Raw genomic sequence first — 27,860 nt, forward strand, 5'->3', positions numbered from 1 at the left:
GATATATACTATGGTAATTATGCCAATAGTTACCAATAGGAGTTAGGTTCAGTAAGGGATGGTTTTTACAATGAAACACTCGCTATTATACTCGATATCTTGTCAATCGGTATTTCTAAAGCGAGTTCGGCTGCGTGCATACTGCATACCCCTTTTGTACAGAGAGTGATCATGACAATTGCTAAGCCAAAATTTGCCGTGCTATTATGTTGGCAGATCGAGAGTCGATCAGGCACTGCACAGTGCACACTGTGTACAGTGTACAATACACATGGAACTGACGCAAATGATAACAATATTCAATACATCAACAACTACAGTAAAACTTGCGATTGATATTTTTACGTTCCTGAAAGCTGATCAATGTAATGCAATCCGGTGCTTACTTTCAGACTTTCGTGATGTGAAGGCTCAAATATCCCAATCAAAAAAGGATGACAGAGAGCTAACGGCAGGTACGACCACGCATGTAGCTGATGCATCAGTCCCATGCAGTGATATGCTGAATGTCACACAAAATTATGCAACAGCCCAATTGGAGGGAGTTGCAAATCAACTATCAGTGACAAAATTATATATTTTAAAAATTGTCCATGGACACTTCGTAGCACACCGACAAGTTAGCGGCTCCTCGTACAAACATAAATTCGCGTATAATTAGATTTCAAATCTGCTCTAAATCTTTTTAGAGATCATCGTCATCAAAAATGAGATGTCGCAATCCAGCAAAAGGAATCAGGAAATGTCAGCAGGTAAGCCGTCGAGCAAACCTGCCTGGCATTACTTGTGGGCTCATTTGCCGGCGCATCGAGCAGAATGGTTGCATACCGGAATCGGATGTATTGGTATTCATATCCGTACTATTATAAAGTTATCAGTACACATGAAGCGAAACACTTGAATTTGACATATCTATTCATTAGGGATGGTGTGAACGTGAGGTTCGCGTTCGGTGTGTGAACCTCATATATTTGGAGGTTCGCGTTGACCAGACCTGGGCAAAGTGTGGCCCGCGGGCCAACTGCGGCCCGCAAAGCGATTCTGTGCGGCCCGCGAAAGGTTGGATGGAATTCAAAACATAAAACTTGCATTTTGAATGTTTATGCGTGGACTAAAACCATAGGCTGTATCAACTGAAGAGGAAATTCGTTTACTTTGAAGCCTATTCATAAATATGCCACGATTACGCTGCCTACGTACCTCGCATGCGTAATCCAGATTCAAAATAAAGGCAACGTTATAGTTGATGAGTATGGGTAGCAATTAAAGTCACAAGAAATCACTCTTTCCATATAGCTTGGTTCAAACCTTCTTTGTTGCCATTGTCACATTACGCATTATACAGTATGTGTTCAAATTGTAATGGGATACGTTTCCAAATCGCTAACTTGTAAAACAAGTCAATTAGTGCTCGCGATTCGGGCTGGGCACAATGATTCGAGTACTCGAATCTGAATCGAGTATTAATTCTAATGATTCGAGTCGAGCAGTAAAATACGATTTTTTCGAGTACTGAAATTATGCGCTCCTCGCAACTGAAAGGTAATTTATCCATGAGAATTATAGTTTCGATACTAATTTCCACTTTGAAGCCTTGAAACCTTGATTGGCGGTATCGTAGCATACGAAGCATATGATACAAAGCTACGAAGGTTACTGGACGTAGCCCATTTCCGAAATCATGATTATCCCACAACATTGTCTCCCAGTGGAATGAAATCGGTACGGTCGAAAAAATACCAAAGTATCTTTATGAAACGGATAACAGGCATTTTATTTATTATGGTGGCATAAACTGTACAATGAATATAATAATAAAACTTATAGTAGGGTAGACCATATCTCGGAGTCTTATCTCTTTCTTATTTTATGATGATCACACCTTATATCAATACTTATTTCACATAAAATATTCGTATGTCCTGAAGTATTGAATTTCTTTATATATACAGAACTCGCTGTCATGAAGGAACAAATATTGCAATTGATCAAGATCCAGGAATCATCCACAGGTAAGCAACTAGCCAACCATATTCTCCAGAGATGCAGGCCGTCATCAGATCTTGTTCAAAAGATATTCATATAGGCCAGGGGTCGCCAATTCAAAACGGGTCGCGGGCCACTTTTCAAAATTCGCAGAGGCGGCGGGCCGTATGACTTCAATATGGAGCTATAAATAGGCAACGCAGTTTAACAACCACGTGTTGATCACTCTACGTTAGTACAACGCTGTGCTCTCTAACATGGGCGTTGGGCATAGTTACCATATTACTATCCTTCTCATGCCATGTGATCAGTTTCACCTGTAGAGGTTTTACAAGGAGGGCCTTCGAAAATTTATTATTATTAATGCTGTGCTGAATCTTTGGATGGGCCAATTGTTATTTGGCCCCTTTGTCGCATGCTGTTATTTCTTGATTAGGATTGTCGGTATAGTGGAAAGATATTGGATTCGCCCCAACGTAGGCCTATACCAGAAACCAATTTTCTTTCGTGATGAGGGAACACGATTACAAATTGCTATTTCTTTATTATGTGCTCATCATTTTCCTCTATTGTTTGCATATGTACTGTGGGGCTCAGATTACAAAGGAGACATATTAAAAAAGAGAATCAACTCGCACATGAACCGCGCCTAGCGCGAAGAAAATTTCAACAATAATTCAAACCTCTCATTAATTAGGGAGTAAATTCTTAAATTCAATTTGCATATTGACGGCCGCCAACACATCTCAATCGAATTTCAGTGAATTTTCAGTGACAATCTGCTAAAAGCTTGACCCGAAATCACACAACATCAACAGCGAAATATATTACATGTAGGTAGTCAGCAAATGATGCTTATTCACGGAGGTGGTCAAAGTAGTCAATAAAGCTACTCAAGTAGAAGTAGAAGTAGCGACGCAAAAATCTACTCCAGTTCGAGTAGAAGTACTGATTTTGAAAGCAACCTAAAACTACTCGAAGTAGAAGAAGAATTGACTGACTTTAAATCTACTCAAGTAAGTAAGTAGTTGTGAAAGCGGTCGTAATTCGTTCGCATGGACTGTATGTCAAAAGCTGCAAATTGAGCAATGCGGAAGGTGTAGAGAGCTTGATTTAAATTGATGCATCCCAGGAGGTATCAATTTTTGACAGCATAACCATTCGTCCGCATCGCGTGATGCAAATGATAGTGTTGATATGAAAATGCGATACTAATGCTTTGTTTACTCGAACACCCCGTTTTAGAAAATATCATGGCATTGCGCTTTCCCCCATATTATAAGGCCCCTAGTTTAGTCAAAGAGCGATATGGAGAAGTTGTATCGGATACGGTGTTAACACTTTGAGCGATTAGTATGTGCAAAATATATCGGATCGTAAAAATGTCATGAAGTGTAGCTATATTTTCGGAAAATAAAGGCATTACTATTCTTGCTTTTATACTTCATCATGCATGATCTCAAGAAAAAAATAACTGAAACTAATCAGAACTTAAAGTATGATACTGGGAATTGAAATAGAAATACCAATACTACTTCCAAAAAGCGGATAATATATTCTATGTCTTTTGTCCAGAAAGTTTCAACGGTGTTCTGCTAAAACAGGTCTAACGCAGAAAAAAGTCGGAATCCACTTTTCCAGATTAGGATACACGCCATTGGCTGCTAGATTACGATATGATAGGTAATTGCTATAGATTGGGAAAAGATTGCGAAAATGTAGTTTCAAACGGATGGGCAATATTTACTACGATGAAATATTTCATATGTGCGACAATGCGGCGTGAATGGAACCACACAACCCGCTACCTAAAGTTTATTCACCGATACTTTCGTGAAAACATATTCGTCGCTCCATATATGTACCGTGCGCGAAGCGCGACGAAAATTCTGGTCTTTAATTTAATTTTATGATATTTAAATGTTGGTACTCCGCGAAAACAGCTCCAAAATTCGTCTGGCTATCTTTCTGATGGGAGGATTACCCTATTTCTAGCGTACGGGGTCTATCTCGATTTCGTATGTTTATTGTATCATAAAAACCAAATCCGTGCGATTGAGGTTTTGGCTATTGCTGCATAACTTGTTAATGGGGTAGTACCGGTAGAAACCCGTTTAGACTCTGCTCAATATCAACGTATAGCAACACTCAGACGCCGAATAGATTGTCTGGTCTGGGCTAGACCGTTGAGGCGTAAGCTTATATTGCCTTGCAAGTCGTCGTCGAAATTGTTGGCAAAGGGACGGAAGATATTGATTTTATGGGATCATTACATGATTTCATTGCTCCAGTTGATACATTTGGCGACGTTTAAAAAGTCAGTATGTACTTCAGCATTGTGGCATTTTGTGGCCCGATTCGTCGTGAGCTATCGTGTTACATTAATATATATCACTTCGCTGAAATGTAGGGTTGGAAAGTGCGGAGCGGATTGACAAATTCTCTGGTCCGGCTCCGATCCGGTTTGCCAATTCTCTGGTCCGGCTCCGACCCGGCTCCGGCCGTACCAGGAAAAAGTACTGATCCGGCTCCGGCCAAAAATGAAAAAGTCCTGCCGGAAATCCGGCCCAGCACGGTACGGTGGTTCCGTGAATTTAAAAATAGTGCTCGTTTCTTTTCGCACTGGCTTGGCGGTTACTTGCGTGTTGTTGGTTGGTAGTTATTTAGTTGCAAACGTCATGATTATCCGTAAAGATTCTGGCCTTATCAAAAAATTACTGATCCGGCTCCGCTCCGGTCCGGCCAAAATTTAAAAAATCCGGCCGGATATCCAATCCGGCTCCGGTCCATGCTCCGCACTAGTTGGAATTAGCAATATGACGTCAAGTGAAGTCATGAGGTTCGCGTTCGTGTTCACACGAACCCAATGATTCCACGAACCTGAACCTTTCAAAGGTTCACACCATCCCTGCCGCTACTATATATTAAAATCTAAAAATGAAGTCACATTGAATCGCGCCCAGCGCGAAGAAAATTTCAAGATCAGTTAAAATCTCTCAAGAAATCGAGAGTCAATTCGTAAATTCAAATTGCATGTCGACGGCCGCCAACATATACTAATTGAATTACGTGTCCACGGCCGCACAAACTCCCTTCTACGGCCGCAGGTAGGCCGCCCCTGATGTAAAATATACCCCCATTTTCTTATAGCATGCATGGTTGTGGCTGCTTCTTTTTCGACAGCAGGATAATTTAGTTCAATTTTAGCAAATGTTCGCGATGCAAATGCCACAGGTCTACCTCACTGACTTAAAATAGCAGCAATAGCGTTGTTAGACGCATCACATTCAATTTCAAGTGGTTCAGATTCGTCAATATAACGATGACCTGGGACAAAGTGCGGTCCGCGGAGCTATTTTGAGCGGCCGCGTACCCGTTGCTTAGAATTCAGACCATAAAACCAACTTTTGACGGGATGGAAAGTGGTTTACTTTGAAGCCTGTTCATTATTATGCCGCGATTACGCAGCCTACGTCCTTCGCAGGCTCGCAGCATGCGTAATCCAGATTTTAAAAAAAGCCAATGTAGCAAATTATGCCGTCACAATTAAAGTATCCTTGATCAAACCTTCTTTGCTGCCATTGTGACATTGCGCATTACACGGTCTGTGCTTCACATTGCTTCGTGATATGCTAAGTTTCCAAGTCAATCAGTGCTCGTTACTATGAGACATCATCATCCATAAAGGATTAACGGGCATGTCAAAAAAAGAAAGCCGAAATTCAAAGACAGTATGGAGCACTAAGCACACGGCCGTATAATCGCCGCACCCAAACCCCAAATTGGAGGGGCCGGAGCTTGATGGGGGCCCACAATTATTGCGTAAATCAATATAAATTATGGAGTCTTTTTCAGATATTTATAAAAACATTATTCAAATTTTCTTCGCGCTTTGCTCGATTTATTGTGGCTAAATGTATTGATATTAATATGGGTTGGGACCCATGTTCCCGAAAAAAGCGCTTAATACATAGATATCAGCATTTCGGCGTCGACCGATACTGCGCCACGAAATACCAGAAGTACCGCCTCATATTGGCCGTAACCGATATATATATATATATATATATATAGGTCGATTTCACCAAGCAGCAACTCATCGGAAGGCAGCATATTACCGCATTCACCGAGCAGCAATTATAAACAATGTAATTCATTGCTTTCAATTTATAATAAAATTAGTAGCTAAACATGTGACTTGGCCCGCCGACATATTTTCTGTTATTCATTTGGCCCGCGGAGAAAATTAATTGCCCACCCCTGTGTTAAACAGTACCCCTCCCCCCTACTTCAGAACAGGCCAGCCTTTTGATACACGCCACAGGTATATAGGCTATATTACCATCTATTCCTACAAACTATACTCTGATTCAATTTCTGTACGAAGAAATGGATAATGGATTTCATCTCTTTCTCAGTTTGTGAACCTCCAGCACAGATAATATTTGGCACTTTGAAATGTTCCGCGGACGCTTACGTCGTTGGGACTTCTTGTGTGGTTCATTGCTCGAATAATCGTGTTCCATATTCCGAAGGCAGTTACCAATTAGGAGGAAATGCCATAACATGCATGGAAAATGGAGAGGTGCGTAGGTTTGCTGAATATATAACCTGTGATAGTCCTCTCATTTATTAATTCACAGTTTTTCGGACCTTAGCTATAAGGGAGCACTATATTATGACGGTGAGGCACATCCACGAGATTGTTATTCGTACATCCCTACACCATGATGCTGTCATCAGATATGAGAACCGGTTATAATTATAGATTACAAATTGCAGTATTTTAGTTTCAAAGATACATCACGCAGTCAGTTAACCTTGTGATGAGTGGTCTTCAATATTTGGCATGCTCATGACCCACTAAGTCGGAAACTAAACCGACGGTGGACCGATGCTGAGCGGTGGCTCCCTATACATTTCGCGCATAAATATACTTGCAGTGGTCGGACGACTTCCCGACTTGTGCATGTCCAAGATGTTCTACCGGAGATCACTGCCAGTGGACGACATCCTGGAATGAATTGAAGAAGGACATCGAGAGTGACGGTGGAAGTTCATCGGTAAGTAGATAGTCTAATATGCGCGCATAGCGAAATCTAAGATGTCTATATTGATTAATTTCTAAGCTGAACTACGCGGGAAATCGGATAACAACACGAATCAAGTCAGGATTCCATAGCTGGGAATGGAAGCATACGTGTTACTGTCAAGACGCCAAAAATAATGCTCACAGCGCTCACTGTCAGCGTTTATCCAGATATGGTAGTTGCGAGCACGCTTGCGCAACACTGATTAAGAAAATGGCTGCCAAGGGATTATACGAGCCACCGTGTGATCCAGAAAATATGGACCGTTTCTGCTAGGATATATGTTACGTGTCATCTCATACACCAGAACTCCATATATCATCAAATAAACGAATTGTTTTCATATAGTTCGGTATCCTTTAAAAGGAATGGGATGCTGTTTGTCAGACCCTATAGTATACCGCTAGTATCGCTTGAATGCAATGTCGTAATTTACCGGCGTTTTATCAAAAGTCTTCCGCAGCTTTCACATTTAACTTGTCCGAAACGAGTCATATGCTACGTGTAAACGGTTTCACAATTGCGCCATACACTCAAAGTAGACCATAAAATGTCTACTACGACACAATGCAGATACATACGTTGCAAACTTCTTACTCGATTTATAATTTGAAGTTTTATTTGTCTAATATTGGACAAGCGTCCATCTTCCCCCATTTTGGAATTGAGATATGAAATTCTGATATCATGTCTCGGACCGGCAGGAAACTTGCCACGGACCGGAACCGTTCTGCGGACCGGCGCTTCAGAACCACTGTCCTAGGCGATACAATTGGTCGCAAACACTCCGGATTAAGATATCTTTTGAAATCATTTCGTTTCCCAAGTGAACACTGTAGAGCCCTGGCTCTCTCTCTCTCTCTCTCTCTCTCTCTCTCTCTTTCTCTCTCACTATCTCTCTCTCACTATCTCTCTCTCCCCTATCTGTTATGTAACAATACCACGTCACGTGACTTATCGCATTGAAACCAATCACGTATCGTATATTGACTCAGAGAGACTTATGTACGCAGTAGCCTTACTGCTTAAACTATCTGAATTACTAACCATCCGTACAATACATCTGAAAAAGGCAATTGACGACTGTTGGGCTGTCAGTCTAGAATTCACCCAGGACGTTCGTAACAGCTACTGCCAGGTAATTGCTGATAGATTCTCCAGCTTCGTGATTTGCCTGATGATATTGTCGTTCTGAAAACAGTTAATTCGTACGGTCTGCTGAAGTTTCTTGAAAAACTCTTGGCTTGGCTTTAGCGATATTCCAAGCCATTTCAAGTACTTCCAAGTACTTTTAACAATGCCGTTAAATAGGGATTGCTGCGCTTGGAGCCTAGCTAGCAACGTTCTGATTTTATTTTTCCCAAGATCACAACCAGGTGGATACGTATTTGTGAACTCCTGGTGAAGCGGTTTGTGGTGTCGTTATAAATTTCGTCGCTTCGTCACAGCAATTGTTCTTGACAAATAAGAGATATCGGATTTCTGTTTATCTCTGCGAAAGCAAATTCATCGCTCCACGCATTGTTGAAACTAGCGTTGCATTTAAAACAAAAATCAAATTAAAACAAAGATGTTTAAAACATCACCCTTGTTTAAGTATGTTTTTATTTATTTTTTGTTATTCGTTTCGTCATGACGTCACAAATCTCTCATTGTGACTTCATCGTAGATTGACATTAGCTATTGAAAAGATAGGGTAAATATGGCCCTTGCGGCGAAAAGGGCTTCCGACCACTGTCATAAACGGACCAAAAATATCTTCAACAAGGACCACATCATCATGCAGCATTTTTACGATCGTCGGTCATCATCATCAGAACACTCATTCCGTACCAATGATCATATATCTACTTGCTATGACTGTTGGACCTATGACGATTTCGAGGGTTCCAGCTACTCCATATCGTATATACGTCAACAATATTGGGTGTAAATCGTCCGTAGGCTCATACTACATGTTTTTCGAAAGTATTTACAGTGTTACACAATTGTGGCGTAATTATACAACGTTTGACAAAACACATTTTTAGGGCATTTTTCCAAAACACCTGTTTTAGACATAGTGTTTAAAAACACCGTTTGTTTTACATGCAGCCCTAGTTGAAACCATCCTTTCGTCGTTTACTTTCCGTTACGTCGTCTTCATCCGTTCAAGCCAGTCGCGGTGTGTGTAATACTCTTTAAATATTAATAGTAATATTAGTAGTAAGTGAAGTTCTAAATCTGTACTGTTCAGCCTTGTGATCGGTTTTCTTACTTGATAATATAAGTTAAATTTACACCCAACAGAATATATGGAACGAAAAGTCAAAAAGAATTATCGAAACATAAACAATTTCAACAACCAGTACCAGAAAACATCAAAGAATGAGTCATCAACAAAATACCGAGTCATAGGAAAGTCACCATTTTCAACAGACAGACACCAATACCGTACCCACAGACCTAATATTTGCGTTCATAATAATCAACGATTTGGCAGGCCGCAATATATTCGTCGGCGCGCCACGTGTTGAAAAACTCTGGCGTACGTTATCAGTAGGGCGATTTTTTTTACCTAAAAAACAGAAGATTTTGACGTAAAAAATCAAAATTTTGACATTTTCTTACCCTAAATCGTAATTTTGACCAAATTTGACCTAACGTATACGAATTAGGTCAATTCCCACATAATGTTAGAATTGTACTACTTATCTTCATTTCTGGTTTGAACTGTCTGTGCTTACGAAGTAGTTTGGCCTGAAAAAATCTATTTTGCCTCAAAAACTGACAAATTTTCAAATGAAAAAAAAAATTATTTTAACGAAATCTGGACCTATGCAGAATTCCAGTAGTTAAATTACGCATTATGGTAGAAACAATTTAAATTTTTGTAGTACAACAAAAGATACTTTCCTACATTATCGGGTAGAAAGTGTATGTCCTTACTAAGTAGCTTGCCAAGAATGGAGAAAGAACGTTCAACAGCAGCAGTTGTAGGCTGACAACACTGAAGTTGTGTGTACACTGTTCGTGACAAACAATGTTGTTTCATTCTGGAAATTATAGCTGGGCACAATGATTCGAGTACTCGAATCTGAATCGAGTAATTTTTTGATGATTCGAGTCGAGAAGCAAAAGACGATTTTTTCGAATACTGAAATTATACGCTCTTCGCTACTAAAAGTTATTTTATCGACGATGATTATAGTTTCGGTTCTATTTTCCACTGTGGAGGCCTTGAAACCTTGATTGGTCGTATCGCAGCATACGAAACATATAGTACAAAGCTACTAACGTAACTGGAAAAACATTTCCGAAATCATGATCCTCCAGCAACATTGTCAAAGCGTGCAATGAAATCGGTATGGTCGAAGAAATACCAAAATTATCTTCAATGTGATGGATAACAAGCATTATATTCTTTGTGGTGACACAAAAGGTACATATTGGAACTTTGACGTATTACATTGTGTTGTGACGTCAGGATAAGTGATACTCGAATACTCGACTCGACTCGAAGTATAATACGTGATTCAAAATCGAATCACTCAGGCACTCGATTTTGCCCAGCCCTACTGGCAATGGTGTCTACTGTCTCCATCACAATTTATAATCATGCACTTCTTAAAATAAGAACCATGCAATGCCCACGCAGTCTTGCTTCAGTTGAGATATTGCGGTATGTTAAGCAAAGCACCATATCAACCTATTTGTTTCATTTGAATGTTTATGATTCACAATGAGCAGGCAATGAGCCGTCCGCAACGGTAGGCTACAAGCTGTAACATGTCAAATGATAAGTTCACCGACAGTGCAAAAGCTACGATACAAACGAAATGCAGGTTGCAAAAATGTTTTAACTTCATAAAAATCTTGGCATTTTTTGACCTAACGTTACAATTTTGAGCTAATTTTGACTTTTTTTACCTGTCAAAAATCGCCCTATAGTTATCAGGTTGCAAAAATTGCGGTTTTAACATAGTAGCATCACAGCTCTGTACTTTGCTAATATTTATACTGTGTCCATTTTGAACGATATCTCTAATCCCCCAAGCCCAACCACATCTTATAAAGATCGTTTCGAGCCAGCAACAAAGTGATTTACATTTCACGAACGCATCACAAATTATATATTCCACATCCTCTGTAATCACGGCAGTGTGAAAATCAAGTCACTACCTTCTAGTCACAAGTCAATTCGAGTCAGTGCATATTTTGACTCGAGTCAAGTCAAGTCATTATATTTTTGGAAGTGACTCGAGTCAAGTCACAAAGTCATGTCTAATATTCCAAGTTCGAGGCATTATTCAAGCCATTGCATCTTGCAAAATGATCGATCGATTTCATATTGATTGTGAATCGAGTAACAAATACTGAGTTAGATACACTTGCAATGGGGCGCTGCATTGCTCTCATATATGTAGAACTACCATGGGCCACGTCGGTAACTGTCCGAAAAATAGACGACAGAATATGAAGCCTCAGAGAGTTGAAGCAAAGTGATTTGATGTAATACACAATCACCAACACATCCCATACGAAACAATTCAAGCCCGTGACAATTTTTGACGAGTGATATAAATGTATTAGCTAATATAAATGTATGTCAACAGCTTCTTAGAGGTACAGAACTTCAGTATACAATTGAATAGTGTATTCATATTGAAATGAACCCGAATATTTTCGGCTGACACTCGTCAACCAAATATGTTTACCTCCATCTACCTCGGATAGGGCCTATTTTCACCCGATTTGAAGAGCAATTGATTTCAGCGACTGATAAGTGTTACGACACAGTGAAGACCAACGTGATTTTCGCGACAACGCAACTGCTCCCTGCAACACGCAAAGACGTGCTTCCCGCACTTCAACAAAGCAATGTAGTTTACGAACTCAAGTGTCACTGTGATTGTGGCTACGTGGGATGAACGTCAAAGCGCTTGCAGGAACGCATAAACGAGCATGTCCCTAGATTCATTAGAACACGCTCGGCGAAAAGCTCACCCGTAACTCATCCGCTCAAGATTGATGCGGAACAATACAAGGCCATAAATTCTGCAATTGGCAAACACTTGTTGGATAATCCCGCCTGTGTCCGAAGAATTATCGAGACGACAGATTTCGCATACTCGGAAAGGGTCGTTCACACTTTCATTTTTGTGCCTTGGAGTCGACTTTAATCAAAATACACCAGCCAAGGCTGTGTCAACAAAAAGAGCTCGTGTATCATCTAAAATAGTACATTGAACGCTCTCGTATTCGACATTTCATGCTGGTGACGTCATATTTTGTGCTACGATTGTTGATATAGGATGTTTTTTTGAATTCTCTACTAGTTGCTGAAGATTACCCCAGACGAGTGTCAGCCGAAAATATTCGGGTTCATTTCAACATGAATATACTATTCAATTGTATAAATGTATGTCTGATTTATATGATTCGTCAAGATTAGCACTGAACAGAAAGTCACTGCTTAAGGACAGAATACTACTAGTCTACGACAACGTAAGCTCGAATCACTTTGTTTGCGAGCAATTTATTTGTAACTGACTGTCTGGGTCTGAGACTTTAAGTATAACCAGGCTGGGCAAGTGTTTATTGATTGGTTTCCCTCACAGATCGTATCAGCGAGTCGAGAACATGTCCCTAGGCCTACATGTGCTACGATTTAGTTGTTGTTGTTGTTGTTGTTGTGGTGGTGGTATTCATGGTGTTTCTCGACTACTACGGTCATTTACACCAGGCCAATTTTCTTCATTTTTATTCCGTAGCTGCCGACTTGTAGATTGAACGGCACACTTCTAGACTTTTGTAAGACACCGCTTACACGAATAAGATGACGAGGAGGAGCCTAGATAAACCTCCAACACTTGGGCAGGAATTTTGGAGTCCAACTCGGTCGGACTCAAACCCTCAACCCATTGGTGTTGCAGCTGTGGATTATACCACTACGCTATCTCGCCACCCTACGATTTAGTTGTTTGTTTGTTTGTTATTTGGTATAACAGACTCACTTGCGGCCACAGTGTTACAAAATATATTATCTATGTTTATTGAGCTCAAAAATCTATCCATGCTTTGATGGTGAACCACAATAGAATATACCCGGTGCACCTCATTTATTGATTGGTATTTTCTTCGCTTTGTGGTCTTCAATGATCAGCAAACACTCATCAACGTGTGATAGGAGTTTTGATGATGCCTTATATCAGAGGTAGAATATTATTTATCCGCATGGGCCTAATTAAAAGCAGAAAATACGTTGGCGGGCATAGTCAAAAATATTATTATATTCTGCGGCGTATTAATTTTATTTCTAAATTGAAAGCCGTGAATTAAATTGTTAATACATGTCGCTCAGTGAATGTTTTGATATCAGGTAACGAGAAAGTGACGGTTAAATAACAAAAAATAGTAATTATTCGCCGTAATAATTCAAAACAAATGGAACACATACTACATTTTAAACACATTTTAGCCCCCATTTACGCTTTCTATTAAGCCATTAAGGCATGAAAATCTAATTAGAATACCACAAACTAAAAAGACGTGTTTGCCCCTGACTCCGGTAAACAAATATTTCGTTCTCCAAATCTCCTTGAAATTTCGGCATTCAGCTCTCATCTTTATTTTTTGACATGCCCATTAATCGTCTATGGGTAATAATGAGTGGTAATCAGGAACAATGATTGACTTGATTTACGAATTGGGGATTTTGAAACGTTGAAACGAAGCACAGGACGTGTAACCTTTTATCAGACCGCGTAACAATGGCAACAGAGAGGGTTTGAGCTGAACTATATGATAACAGGTAATTAATGTGACTTAAAGGGGCACTGCGCTCTAAAAATGATGTGGTCTCAAATTGAAGATAAAAACGAACAAAAATTTTTGGCCGCAGCCATTTCCTCCAGAACGGCACCGTAATGGAGCTGCAATTTATTGAAATTTCTACAAGACCAGCTGCCGCGGCTGCTTAACCCGTTACCTGGCACGATGTCTTCATCGTCGCACTTGCTCGACGCGATAAGGCAGTCACGCAGAGAACGAAACTTAGACACATTTCCTTCATAACATCGGCTGACAACTATCTAAAATTCGTTCTCTGCGTGACTGCCTAATCGCGTCGAGCAAGTGCGACGATGAAGACATCGTGCCATGTAACGGGTTAAGCAGCCGCGGCAGCTGGTCTTGTAGAAATTTCAATAAATTGCAGCTCCATTACGGTGGCGCTCTGAAGGAAATGGCTGCGGCCAAAAATTTTTGTTTGTTTTTACCTTCAATTTGAGACCACATCATTTTTAGAGCGCAGTGCCCCTTTAAGTTGTCACGGCACACTTTACGACATTGGCTTTATTTTGAATCTCGAGTACGTAGATTCGTGGGCTACGTAATCACGGTACATAGTAAACAGGCTTCAAAGTAAACGAATTTCCGGCTCAGTTTACAGCCTATGGTTTACCCCACTCATTAACATTCAAAAGTAGGTTTTATGTTCTCAATTCCAAGCAACAGAATCGCGGGTCGTACCATGCCCATGCCTGCTTTAGATGGACTATTGAATCTATTTTTATTTATTGTATATGATTCCGAAATAAACTCTCGCTTTCTTTCTTTCTTTCTCTCCCTCTCTCTCTCTTCGGGTTTGTTCAAACGCCCTCGCATGATATTATTAGTTTGAGCATAAGCAAACTGTATCCTTTAACACAGGCTTCGCCAACTCAAAATGGGTCGCGGGCCACTTTTCAAAATTCCTAAAGGTCGCGGGCCGCATGACTTCAATATCGAGATATAGCCAACGCATCTTAACAACCACGTATGATAACTCTACGTAAGTACAATGCTGTGCTCTATTACATGGGCGATGGGCATAGCCACCACAAAAGAATAATATTTTATTGAACAAACACAAATACAACAAAAGATATCATGCTCATCAATTTCATTATGTTTTCAGCTATGAGCTGTGCACGATACCTGACAACACTCTGTAGCAACTAAAACAGGGGTGGCCAACCTTTTTGCTGTTCACGGCCGCATTTTGATTACTCATGTAGCCCGCGGCCGCATTCCGGTACATAGTGGTAATAAACAAACTGGGGCCAAATATCCACGTTAAACTCGCCATAACCATTGCTGGTACACTCCGGACAAATCTATTTACTCATAACGGCTTACTATGGGCACCGAGATCGTGAATATAGTCATGTTGCGAAGAGCCACAGGGATATGTACTGTAGTCGCGCGAAGCGCGAAAAATTTTTCACATTCATGAGGGAATTTCGTCATTCAATATTAGTATAGTTTCACATATTACTATCAAATATTCGTCCTTTCTCAGCCCATGTGATCAGATTCACCGATAGAGTTTTTGCATGTCTTCAAAAACTTAGAGAAGTTAATGCTGTGGTGCATCTTTGGGTGGGTAAATTATCATTAGTGCCCTATGTTGCATGCAGTTATTTTTTGACCTCCCATTAGAATTGTCGTTGTAGTGAAAGTATATTGGATTCGCCCAAACGCAGGACAACACGAAAAAAAATTAATTCGGGATGAGCACAATACGAGTAAAAATTGGTATATCTTTATGGGGCGCATCATTTTTCTCTGCTGTTCGCATCTGTACTGTGGGACTCAGATTACAAAGGACACTGCTGTATTAAAATCTAAAATCATCTCGCATTGAAGCGCGTATAGCGCGAAGAAAATTTCAAGAATAATTCAAACCTCTCATTAATTAGGGGGTCAATTCGTAAATTCAATTTGCATAATATTGACAGCCGCCAACACATCCGGATTGAATTGAGTGTCAACAGCCGCATAATTATTCTTCTAATGCCGCAGATCGGCCCCCCTAGGATTAAAGAATCGATATTGGGGTTAGTTATAGACACGGTAGCCTATTTGCTGGAAAACTATCTCCTCGAAAAGCATGTCTCTTGGTGAGCCCGAAGTCGTTTATCAAGCCTCACGGTCTTGGCAGTGGTGGGCCATTGCACGCCAAGGCAATATGTCCATTCATATTAGCAAATTATTCCTCCATAGAATGATATCACCATGCAGAACCGAAGAAATAGTGATATTGGGCACAGTAGAATGGCTTACTTTGAACAACAACAATAATATGTTTAAACTGAAATCAATTTCGGCATGGTTTACTGAGCGTTCTTTTTGAAATTTCTCCAAATCAAGCCGCGGGCCGCAAAACATGACCTCGCGGGCCGCATGTTGGTGACCCCTGCTTTAACACTTGCCATTGTCAGGTTTTCGCATGCTTCATGCATTTCCAAACTACTACTACGGAGTATTATTTATGCGGATACGCGATACGCTATAGTTTGCCCGGGTTAAAACGAACTTCGGACGTTCGCTGATGCAGTCTCAAGGGTTTGTCGGAGGTCAGGACGTGCACCAGATTCACGTGATAAAGGTTAAGAACCGCTGTGCTACTCATTTATATACGACGGTCACTGAACAAGAAACTCCTATACATATACTTCGTTTTCAAATCATATTTTATTTATAATAATCGATATATTATTGTAAATCGCATGCACTGTGCATGTGCGATGCATATACGTATAAGCCTAGTTAGCCTACGTTTAATCAGGAGGTATGTATAGTTCTAAGTATCCCCAATTTGACCATGGATGTTTGAAACTATTGGCGAATAATTATAGATGGTGTCACAAGTAATAAAACACTGAGTAAAATATACACATTTTCCTTTGCGAGTACCTATCGCATTATCATACACGGTGTGGTTCCCATCATTCTGGTTGTTCTCCGGAGGTATCTGAAAATATTTCCTTCCAATTATTATCTGAATATATCTGGATATCTCCTTATCCCCCCCTTCTTGACTTCCCATTCTTTTATCGTGTCTCAAATCACTTGGTTAAGATCATGTGCATGGGATTGCGATAGCTTCATTGGGAAATATAGTCGATGGTTGATACCGACATATCTTGGGACCGAGTCAGATACAGGTACGTCTCAGTTTGCTTCAGTTCTTCTAATACTGTCACTGCGTTTCTGCGTCACACTACTTCTGCGTCGTTCGCGTTTGCTCTCATAGAAACATGAGCAGCAAACACGGTATTATTCAACTTTTATATCATTATATTAGGAAATCACTTTACAATCGCGATTCAGGATAACTTTGCCGCAACTCTGTGACTCACAACTCCCTCAGATAAAATAAATTGCGACTGCGACTCCGAATTCGAGGACATCGACTTTCACAACTCTGACCCCGGCTCGCGACTCCAGTAAATTGAGAAGCGCGACTCCGGCTCCGAGTCAAACGTGGCTCACAATGTCCCGACTCCCGACTTTGACATCGACTCCTCAGCCTTGGTAGCAACTAGCACATCAACTGGATAATAACACAGGTTGACATTTTCAAATCTAGAGAAATAAATGCAAAAAGTGTGATGCGATAAAAATAACATAGCTTCGTACCATAACGCACCGTAGCCTACTCGACTTATTACAGTACTAAATAGCGTACGGTGCCGTACCGAAGAAATTCCATGATAGTGTTCCGATCTCATCAATTTATAGATTTCGATTTTCAGGGCTGACAAATCTTTCAAATTGACACGAGGATAACCCTAACAACGGCGTCATTTGGTTATTTTGAGGTGATCATATCATTAATGTAATCAGATATACGGGGTTGGCTAGCAAAGATCTAAATACGTAGGATACATGTTCTTGAGTCGTTTGTAGATACGCCACGTGGAGGTGATGCGAATAAAGCCTCACTTGGTTGGGGATAGACGGATTGTTCCGGCAAACTCTGCATAGCACCATCTGCAAATATAGACTGCGGTGACGCGTGCTCTTGAGGATGAGATTTGTTAGGCGTAACAACTAGTTGAGGATAGGCGGATTGCTGCGGCATACTTTGTCCAATAGGCCAGCCATATGCAAATGTAGGTTTTCGTGTCAAATGTACTGCAGGTTGTGTAGTCTTCATTGCTGCGATGTATTGGTCTGGTGTGTCAGTTGAAATTTTAGCATAATAGAAGTAAATATACCATATGTCTGTGGTCCGACGGGCCTTCCTTCTGTAACATACGGGATTTGAGCAGTGATCGTTTGCGGTTGATACGAAACCCCGTATTCCGCGTTGTTTTGGAGATTCATAGGTGCCACAGATGCTTTCTAGAATAATGGATCAATTTTTCAAGATGTTACAGGTGCGCAATATGTCAAAATATTCACAACATGCAAAATATGCGAAATCGTAAAGTCTGAAAGTGTGTTCCCTGTCCACGTGTGTTGTACAGCCTGAACTTCTAGGCCAGTGGTTCTCAACCTTTATTTAGACACGCCCTCTTTATGATAGTGAAAAATTTCGCACCCCCTTATCGTCACATCACAAAATCCAACCTGGATGCTGGAAACCCCAACAGATTGTTTGATGGCATGGAAGGATATGACTGTGGATGAGAGAATCCAAAAATATGAAAGTCGGTCTAGAGAAAGACGCGTGAAGTGGGGGTAAATCGCGCAGACCGCGAAAATATTTTTCAGTTGACCGCTTCTTCGCGCCCCCCTTCAGATGCTTTCACGCGCCCCCCAGGTTGAGAATCGCTGTTCTAGGCTTTTATCATTAGGTAAATTGTCAAAGGTTCGTTCACGGGCGCGAATGCAGGATCTTTTACAAGGTGCTCAGGTCACGTGGTGGTGTATGATTAGTTTTCACATAGTACATATATGTATTATGTATATATAACTTCCCGTCCAACCCCATAAGTACAATTTTGTCGTGATGTAAGAATATTTCATTGCTTGGGTTCACAGGACGGCTAATGACCATGAATGAAGACCAGTGATGAAAATCTAGGAGGTTTCTTGAGAGACCATAGTGCCTCGGCATGTGAGCACAGTTAAAAGCAGTTAGATGCAGAACCAAGGTCGTAACAGCCGCACGCGAAACCTCCCAATTGGGAGGGGGCTTTGAGGGGCTTCGAAATTTGTTCATTAATCTACAGATAGAGCATTTTTGGGCAGATTTATTCGACATGAAATTTCCTTCGCGCTTCTCGAATTAGATTTCTAAATTTTAATATAGGTACCCGCGAATAATTACAGTTGATTCCTACCACGACACATCAAGGCATTTCGGTCAATAATCCCAAGATTCGCTGCCAAAAAGATCAATGTCGATAAAACCGCGACTCAAAATTATCCCCGAATGCTGGCCGAAACTTCGATATTGATATCTTCAGTCACAGTAGTCCTGTCCTTGCAATCTGAATCCGGGGTTGCAAATGCATTCGGCGGAGAAAATCAACGCAACTCGCAATGAAGTGCGAATTTGCAATAGCGTGCGTCTCACGATAGGAGGTTTTCTTTCGGCTTGATCTGGTACGAGTGACCAATTCTAATGTCTTTTGAATAGCGACAATCACAAAATAGCGAAAAAGCATCATGTTTCAATATTATATTACAACGAAGCTAACCATGGAGAACCTCATGAATAGTCGTAATATAACTTAGGCCAAAGTAGAGTGCCGCACAAAATGTTTTCGCGCACTGCGCGTCTCACACCATTAGATGCTGTGATGCCATTAATCGAGTTTCCAAGGATTTCACGGTGAACAAAATATGGAAACTAGCTATATTCATCGTGAGTATTATAAATCTTAGCGACAAGGCCGTATAATCTTAATACTATGAAATATCATCTCTCCCTACTCGACTCGAATTATGAAAATTAATACTGGATTCGGATAGACTGATAGGAGTGTACTAGAATCATTGTGCCAAGCGCAATAGTCTTAACCATGTTACAAGAACACGTCTGATCTGTAATCCCGTGCCCTAAAATTACGAAGACACCATCGCCATCATCTCTCACCGGTCAATTAGTTCACGTAGCCGGAGAGAAGTTCAGAAATCAATAATAAATATATGCCAGTACCAATAGCTTGGCAGAATTCATTCAATATTTATTTTTAATTTGGACTATCGCTGATTTCATAACTTTAACACTTGCGGGATTCGCATATACCTGTTCCGACTCATACATCAAGGTGTGTGTGTGGATCGTATGTAGGCCATACAAGGTAAAGATAAACTCTCATAGACGAAATGCGGGTATGGATGACGAAGCTAGATAAATCACCCAAATGGTGGAGGGGGTTAAGACCAGCGTTTGGAGGTACGAAAAAGTCCTGTTACTGCAATGTACAGAAATGTATTTTTTGGAAATCCTGGTGGATGCACAGGTCGGGAAAAATAGATCTTGCAGTGTCTCATACCACGAAATATATAGCAAAAACCTTCTAACCTGTTGTTTGTAGCAGCAGCAGCCATAACATCCTGTCGCAATGTAAGATATTATCATGCTGGTCATACTGAAGACGAACATACTGCATGCAAGCGCAAGAAGTCCACAATGCAAATCCCATATCACGAACTGTGAGAAATAAAATACATACCATTTCAATCATTCCGACAGCCTTTCTATTACAGATAAAAGATTTATTCATTGAATATGGAATTGTGCATCCAACCAGGGAAATTGGACTGAGCTCTAGGATGCACAACGGCCCAAGAATATATCGCAAACAAAAATGGGGCATTGCACTTATCCAGGGTGAAATCAGCTTGGAACTACTTTGGAATAATATGCGATTATATCTTGCATCCAAATATCGTATCGTAATCTAGCAGCTCATGGTGAGTCGTCAGCTAGAAAAAGTGGGCCCTGATTTTCGAGCATTGGACTCAGTTTAATCAAACCACCGTTGAGGTTTACTGGACAAAATACATGAAAATAATTTTACACATTTTAAAAATTGTATCTGTTTTTCTTTTTATACGCGGTATCATATTATCATTAATGTGATCTCTTTAGTTTGGAACACATGCAGGTTGAAGTTCAAAGCCAACTGCATTATTGCCACCATTTTCCAGAAGGGGGATGGCAATTTTTACGATCTATCATAATTTTAATCAAAGTATGCTAATCGCGAGAAGCGTTGTTTCAGGTCAGATACAACTTCTTCGTATTGCTCTTCCTCTAAACTACGAGCCTTAAAATAGAGAATATAGCGTGCCTTTACATGACATTTTCTGAAACGGGGCGCGGGGGTAAATAAACGTTCAGAATCGCATTTCCACAGCAAATGTATCATTTGGATCCCATGATGCAGTCGAATGCTTATGCTGTGGAACATCTATGCCTTTTGGAATGTAGCGGAACGAACCCAAGCCTCCACACATTTCGCATAGTTCAATTTACAGCTTTTGCCAGTTCATGACAGCGTATTTATGGCTGCATGCTTTTCACAACTACTACTTATTTGAGTGGATCTAAAGCTAGCATATTCTACTTTTATATGAAGTAGTGTTACGCTATTTTCAAAATCATTACTTCTCTTCGTACTTGAGTAGATTTTGCGTCGCTACTTATACTTTTACCGAGTATATTTTCTGACTACATTGGCCAGACCTGCTAACCCAGAATGATGCTGCGAGGAAGACCAGTGAATTTGAACTTAGACGGGACTTGTTGCATTTACTTTGACACCATGGTAACATAAGATGTCACAAATCCCAGTATAATATTGTATGGAAAGAGGCGATTTTCACTCCCGGACAGATTGGCCTTCAGGTAAGTACAGCGAAATAAATAATGAACGTTGAATTTTGAAATCTGAACGAATCGCATTGTCCGAGTCGCATGATTGATACCGAATGTCATTGCATGTAGATGCCAGGCGCCTGGGAAATGGCGGTATTTTCAATCGACAAAAGGTCAACCACAGCCTAAATTACGTTACAGCTGGTCTTCCGGGAGTCGAGTATAAGAATGACCTTCTTTCTAGTCCACGCGACCGCTCGTTAGCGGCCATTGTCTCTTGTTTTACAATATTTAATGCTTGGCAAGCCGGTCCAAAATGACCGTCAAATTGCCTGTAGCCAAATGGAAATTGTAACGTGAATCAATTTCACTGAGCCGTGAGATTTGCTTGTGTCGACCGACACCATATAGCAGTGGTTCTCAACCGCCGGTCCACCGACCGGTGCCGGTTCGCGACGACTTTCCTGTCGGTCCGCCAGGCATTTTACAATTTTATACCTTAATTTCAAGATGCAATATGTTGAAGGCTTGTCCATTGATAAAATAAATAAAACATCAAAATTTAAACTGATTGAGAACTTCGTGAGGTAACATTAGGTCTGGGAACATTTGCATTGAAGTTCAAGCCGTGTCATTTGACGACATGCGAGCGACAAGTACGAGATGACTCGCTAAAATGCGCAGTTTGCACGATTATTCGCTTTCCATTCGTTCATTTTGTGCAGTAGCCTAGGCCCTATCGTAACAGCCACACCACAAACCCCCAATTAAAGGGGCCGAGCTTGAAGGGGGCCCAAAGTTATTTCTTGTATGAACATAAATTATAGAGTGTTTTAGGTGAAACTTCAATTTTTTCACGCTTTGTCCGATTTAGTGTCACTAAATAACCTTGATTATTGGGTGCCCTTCTGCCATGAAATACGCATGATTTATAAGATTAGGCATTTTCGGCGTCAGTCATTTCCGCGCCACGACCCATCAGCACATGATGAAGTTAAACGGTAACATAGGACTGCGTTAAAACCTTGGCCGAAACGACTGCACTTTGTAATGATTGGAGCCGGATTTCGTTATCCTGGCAAGAGTTATTTTCCAGTGAAGAAATAGCAATTTGGAATCGCATGCGTCTTTTAGCTTACTACACTTGGGCGATTTCAATATCTATTCACTATATAACACATAGATCATGAATTAATGACACGCAACGAAGTAATTATTGCTACAGTCCTGCCCAAATATGTTTAATTTGATTACATGCCCTAAATTTTCCAAGACGACACCTCACTCAGCTCTACCGGAGAATCTGATAATTCTGAGAGGATAAGAGAAATTATAGCAATATGTACTATTGTACGCAATTACCAATATTATTGACTGATTCGGTCATAAATTATAGAAAATTTCCGCGCTTAGCGCGATTAGGCCACGTAAACACTATGCCTGCACTAGAATGGATCTGCTCACAAGTACTGGTGAAAGCATCCATCTAACTGTTGGGGGCCCAAGACCAACCTTTTTCGAGGGCTTGACTGACAACGTGCCTTTTAGGCACTGGTTTTGTGTATGGCCATTGGCCAGGTATAGCAGTTGTCAGGTGTTTTCGCGCGGCGCATTGTATTCGTAGTAGCCTAGGGTAGAGTAGGCTTCGCCTGGTGGTAGTGGACAATGAACATTCAGCAAGGTAGCACGACGAGGTGTTTGGTTGGACTCCGAAACACTTTTTCTTTCGATATTGTCGACAAGAACAATATTATTCGAGTTGACGTGATCGGTTAAATTCGCGGCATACTGCGCGAAAGGCTGTAAACGACTCTCGGCGGTAGCACGTTTATCTGTGAAAGGCAATTTTACCTCGACTCAGCAGACTCACTACCGTAAAATCACATGGTTGCTATCATGAACATAATTAATTACGATGAAAACCCTAAAAATGTCACTCTCTAGCACCATATACTTGCACAAAACGGCATCATACTTCACATTTTGGGTTGGCAACGATTTCTGAAAGTCCACCGGTCCGCCAAATATTTTTTGAAATTTTACCGGTCCGCGAGGTGAAAAAGGTTGAGAACCACTGCCATATAGGACACTATGGTACGACACACCAACGCACCCATGAGAAACCATTACGAATCACCAGCGATAGGACTCGAGGCCGGCCGTTCTAGTTGGGTTAACCAGAAGAGACCGACCGGACTTTAACCTCTTTCTTATCGTTCGGAGTACTAATCCTCGAATATGGGGGGCCATGGGAATTTGAGAAAGTGGGTGTTGGAGGAAAAGGGATATTTACCGCTGTTTAAGCGTTTCATCAAAACATGACGGATTTCTATGACATAAACTTGTCTATCATCACTCTGAAGGAACTCACGTATTGGTGTGTGATGTAGTATCCATAGAAATGGGTTGCGACCGCGAATGATTCCAAAATTACCATTATCATCGTCAGTACAAAGCTGAATACCGAAAATCCCGTGCTGATTGATCCCTGTATATAGAATAAATGGAGACGAATCAGACTTATCGCAGCATGTAGCTTGGCGATGGTCGCTTTATAAGAATAATTATTAATACGCTGCACTACGTTTCTCTCAGGGCATTTTGGTTGTCTCGTGTGGGATTTCTATATTTGAATATCACCGAAGAGTACTGGATTAATTTTTCTTGAGATGTATGATCGCATGAGATTTTCCGCGTAAAAGATAAACAATAATTTTGTTACATCTGTTTATCGTGAGGCTACACTCAACCTCTAGTTACCATGCATGACGCTGATCAGATAACAGCATGTAATTCTACCATTGGACATGCACCTCTTGAAACACCACGATTGTGGAAAACATTTTAATAGCAATCAATCTTCCATAATTGCTCGTGGTCGCTCTCTTTTTTCCTTTAAAGTTCCTCGAATTACGTTTATAACGTTTCAAAAGCCGATCCTTTGCCGCTCGAAATAACATCCCTACATACATTCTTCACCTACCTCTCTATTCTCTACACAATATATTCACTGGGTCAATTTTTTCAGGCTATTGATATTGTTGAAGTCGCCAACACTGAGTTTTGCTACAGTGACTTGCATACGGATCGATTCGAGTATCTCATACCCTAATAATTTCAAGGAACTTGTCTGTAAATTCAGCTTTTTAGTGCAACTTTTGTCAAAAATAAATGCAAGTTTCTACGGATTTGGCTGCAACAAAAACTTGCCCTACTAATTAGCCCAGTGGTTCCCAACCTTTTTGACCTCGCGGCACACTTTGAAAATTAAAAGAAGTTCGCGGCACACTAGCACAGTGGTTCCGAACTCTTTTGGCTTACGGCACAGGCAAACTACCAGAATGCCTACATAGCAGCAACCATAGTTTTACAGAGGTGGTCAGTGGTCACTGACGAAGTACTGCTACCTTTTCGGAGCACTCAAGTAGGCGTTTCTCTGCTTGAGTTTTCTTTTATCCCTGCGGATATCTCACAAATACGTCTACGAATGGTATCATTTGACATGGGAATCGTTTTCAATTCTTCCCATCGGAACTTCTCATCGGAACTTTTTAATCGACAGGGCGCGCGAGCTCAAAATCACTGCAACACTCGAAAATCTACTGATCATCCCCGAAATGTTATCCCATGTTGCAGAATTTGTTATATCTTGTGGTACTTACCAGTGGCGGCTCGTCCTATAGGGCAACTGGGGCATTGCCCCACCTAAAATTCTGTTCAATAACAATTCTTTACCATTTATAGACGCACACCAATCTATATATACCGAAATCACAGCGAAAATCGTATTCTTCTTGTCCTTTCGCTTGTAAATGCCCATATATAGCGATCGAATTCTCTTCTGTGTTTTCGCTTTCCGAATGCCTAGCCGGGGCATGCCCCGGTAGCGCTCATAACAAGCTTTCACTGTATATTCTCTCAAAGCCGCGCACAATAAAGAAACGGTGATTTACTCTCTCCTATTCATAAAATTACCGAGCAACCGGGGCACAATAGCTCTGTGCCCCTAAGGTGTGATGTAACAATAGTATCTATAGCTGAACTCGGTTACCGTCATATGCGTTTAGTCGACCTTTGCTGGTATAGGTCGATTTTGATGGTGTTTCACACCATGAAAACTCTTGAAACTTGGTATGCCATGTCGTGATGGTGGTATTTAACACTGTCCCAAGTTTCAGGGTTTCTACTTAAAGTTTAGGGTAGTAATTCTGTTTCCGAAGTTGAGTGTGTGCTGATCCGTCATGTATCGCAAACAGATTTTACTCAAAAGCCGGTATTGGTATCCATTGATTTTGACGATGTTCAATACTGAGATCGGTTATGACATTTGGCACGGTAAGTCTTAATGTTAGTATCGAACGCTGTACCAAGTTTTAAGTTTGTCACTGAACTGTGTTAGTGGTAATTTCGTTTCCTAAGTCGAGTGAGAGCTGACTCGTCATTTATCGCTAACAGATTATATGCAAAGCCGGTATTGGTCTCTATTGATTTTAACGATGCTCCTTACCTAGATCCGTAATAAGCTTTTGCACGGTATGTCTTGATTTTAGTATCGAACGCTGTGCCAAGTCTCAAGGTTGACACTCAATGATTAGGGCAGTAATTTCGTTGTCAAGTTCGAGTATGGTAGAGATGTGCTCCGATCTGACACACACGCATGGCGGATTTCACGCAAAAGCCGGTGTATCTGCGGTAACGTTAACTGAGATGATGATATCATTCTCAGTTTGCATTCAAATATTTACTTTGATATTATATTCTCCAATGTCAATTTCACCGTGAAATTGTGGCCTTCAAGCCATTTGCTTACAACCCCCTGCCAAGCGCGATAGCTATTTCGTTTTCGATGGCAGCTAACAGCTGATCACTTGATCAGCCTATTCCTCAGTAAATTTTACGCAAAATTCGGTGTTGGTCTGTTCGCATTAATTTTGACAGTGTACCATACCGAAAAGGGCCATGAGGCCACTTCTCGATGATGTCATGTAACAGTGTACTAAGTTTATAGCTTTCATCCACATATTTATTCGGTAATATATTTTCCAAAGTCGATTTCGCAGCAGACCTATAGACAGTAATAAAGCCGTATGTGTCGTGTTACAGTCTGCGGAGTATCAAGGCCAAAATCTCCTATGCTGTACCGAGACCGAATTTCCGAGGCTGCTATTCTTAGTTTTTCAGAATGATGTTTTGGATTCAATATGACAGGCCCAATCTATGAGATAACAATTGCGTATCTGTCCGAAATCGTTGACCTTTCCAATTAGGCTTACGCTATCTCTCGAGTTATAGTCATTTCCAGGTCTAGTGCGAACATGAACCGTGTTGTATCTTTGTTCCGTACGCCGTTACGCAGTTTACCACACTTCAAGTCACAGCTCACCGGCGGACCTCTCGTGGCACATACTTTAAAATCACTGTTGCCGGCAAATTCATGTTACCGTACCATCATTAAGCTATTTGTTTACGTTGGAAAACCCCATTGTGACGTCATCTTAATAAAAAGTCGCTTGCAGCCCTTGCCCCACCACCCGATATTGTCACGAGCCGCCACTGGTATACTTACTTGTAAATCGGTTATTGCCCATATTTTGGTAAATCGCTCATTCTAGTCCGTGACGCACCTGGCCTTACAGGCGAAAAGCGTCACTCATCTTTTCATCAATAATAATAATAATAATTCTTCCCAAACATTTTTTTACAATTTTATTGCAGGCCGGAAGAAGAGTTTTCTCCGTTTCCGTGTGAGGTTTTGAATTATCGGCTATTACCTCTGTTACCTCATAACTGGCCTGCTGTGATCTCGTTTAAACTTCAGGTTCAGCTTAATTTTATAAAATTGATTTGACAATAAAGTCTGCCCACTACCTCATTGTCGGTGTAATTAACCGTCGTATCGAAGAGTCCATCACGATCGCCATCAACAAATACAGAGCAGTATTATAAAATATACATGGATGGCAAACGCATTTCCACGCAGATCGTGTAGGATAGCACCTGTGAGGATAGTAGGCTATACCTCAATATAGTCTTACTGGCAGCCACCCGCAGTTCAATTGTAGTTCCAGCAAATCGGGATAATAAACCTCAGCGGCGGGGAAATTTGAAACTGATATGATTTGATCAACTTTACTTCTTAATTTTCGAATTTGTCGCCTGCAACAAAACATTGCGCACTGAGCCTACATTTTACCTGC

At 40.8% G+C, this 27,860-nt stretch overlaps 2 protein-coding genes and 2 long non-coding RNA genes across 8 annotated transcripts in view; 3 read left to right on the forward strand and 1 right to left on the reverse strand.

Moving 5' to 3' along the window:
- Nucleotides 1–27,860, reverse strand: part of LOC145448277 (uncharacterized) — a 219,879-nt gene that overhangs the window by 106,150 nt on the left and 85,869 nt on the right. For 2 of the 5 annotated variants that reach the window (XM_080326641.1, XM_080326643.1), the window contains exons 4-7: nucleotides 24,035–24,151; nucleotides 20,365–20,493; nucleotides 18,104–18,230; nucleotides 17,829–18,044 (exon numbers count right to left, since the gene is read on the reverse strand). The exons of 1 other annotated variant lie outside the window; for it this stretch is intronic. In XM_080326641.1, coding sequence (XP_080182767.1) covers nucleotides 17,829–18,044; nucleotides 18,104–18,230; nucleotides 20,365–20,493; nucleotides 24,035–24,151 — 589 coding nt within the window. Of the gene's footprint in view, nucleotides 1–16,678; nucleotides 16,855–17,828; nucleotides 18,045–18,103; nucleotides 18,231–20,364; nucleotides 20,494–24,034; nucleotides 24,152–27,860 lie in introns of those variants that run through there. 2 more of the 5 variants (XM_080326642.1, XM_080326644.1) reach the window with 2 other exon arrangements.
- LOC145448293 (uncharacterized) overlaps nucleotides 1–27,860 on the forward strand; it is a 38,343-nt gene that overhangs the window by 7,678 nt on the left and 2,805 nt on the right. The window lies entirely within an intron of this gene.
- LOC145448280 (uncharacterized) lies at nucleotides 257–8,148 on the forward strand. Its single transcript, XM_080326647.1, has 6 exons — nucleotides 257–455; nucleotides 690–752; nucleotides 1,953–2,012; nucleotides 6,405–6,571; nucleotides 6,930–7,049; nucleotides 7,116–8,148. The coding sequence occupies exons 1-6, from the start codon at nucleotides 272–274 to the stop codon at nucleotides 7,350–7,352; spliced, it is 831 nt and encodes a 276-aa protein (XP_080182773.1). The 5' UTR covers nucleotides 257–271; the 3' UTR covers nucleotides 7,353–8,148.
- Nucleotides 3,981–6,156, forward strand: LOC145448294 (uncharacterized). Its single transcript, XR_013917862.1, has 2 exons — nucleotides 3,981–4,837; nucleotides 4,882–6,156. It is a non-coding gene; the product is annotated as an uncharacterized LOC145448294 (long non-coding RNA).

This window comes from Botryllus schlosseri, chromosome 10, assembly GCF_051294905.1.
Source record: "Botryllus schlosseri isolate E-star chromosome 10, Bs_hap1, whole genome shotgun sequence".
Lineage (NCBI taxonomy): Eukaryota > Metazoa > Chordata > Ascidiacea > Stolidobranchia > Styelidae > Botryllus > Botryllus schlosseri.

Bases quoted from the DNA above. Each gene is read 5' to 3' on its own strand.
- LOC145448280 (XM_080326647.1), top strand. From the start codon at position 272: ATGGAACTGACGCAAATGATAACAATATTCAATACATCAACAACTACA. The intron at 456-689 runs GTACGACCACGC...AAATCTTTTTAG, and splicing joins TGACAGAGAGCTAACGGCAG to AGATCATCGTCATCAAAAAT. The intron at 753-1,952 runs GTAAGCCGTCGA...TTATATATACAG, and splicing joins GAATCAGGAAATGTCAGCAG to AACTCGCTGTCATGAAGGAA.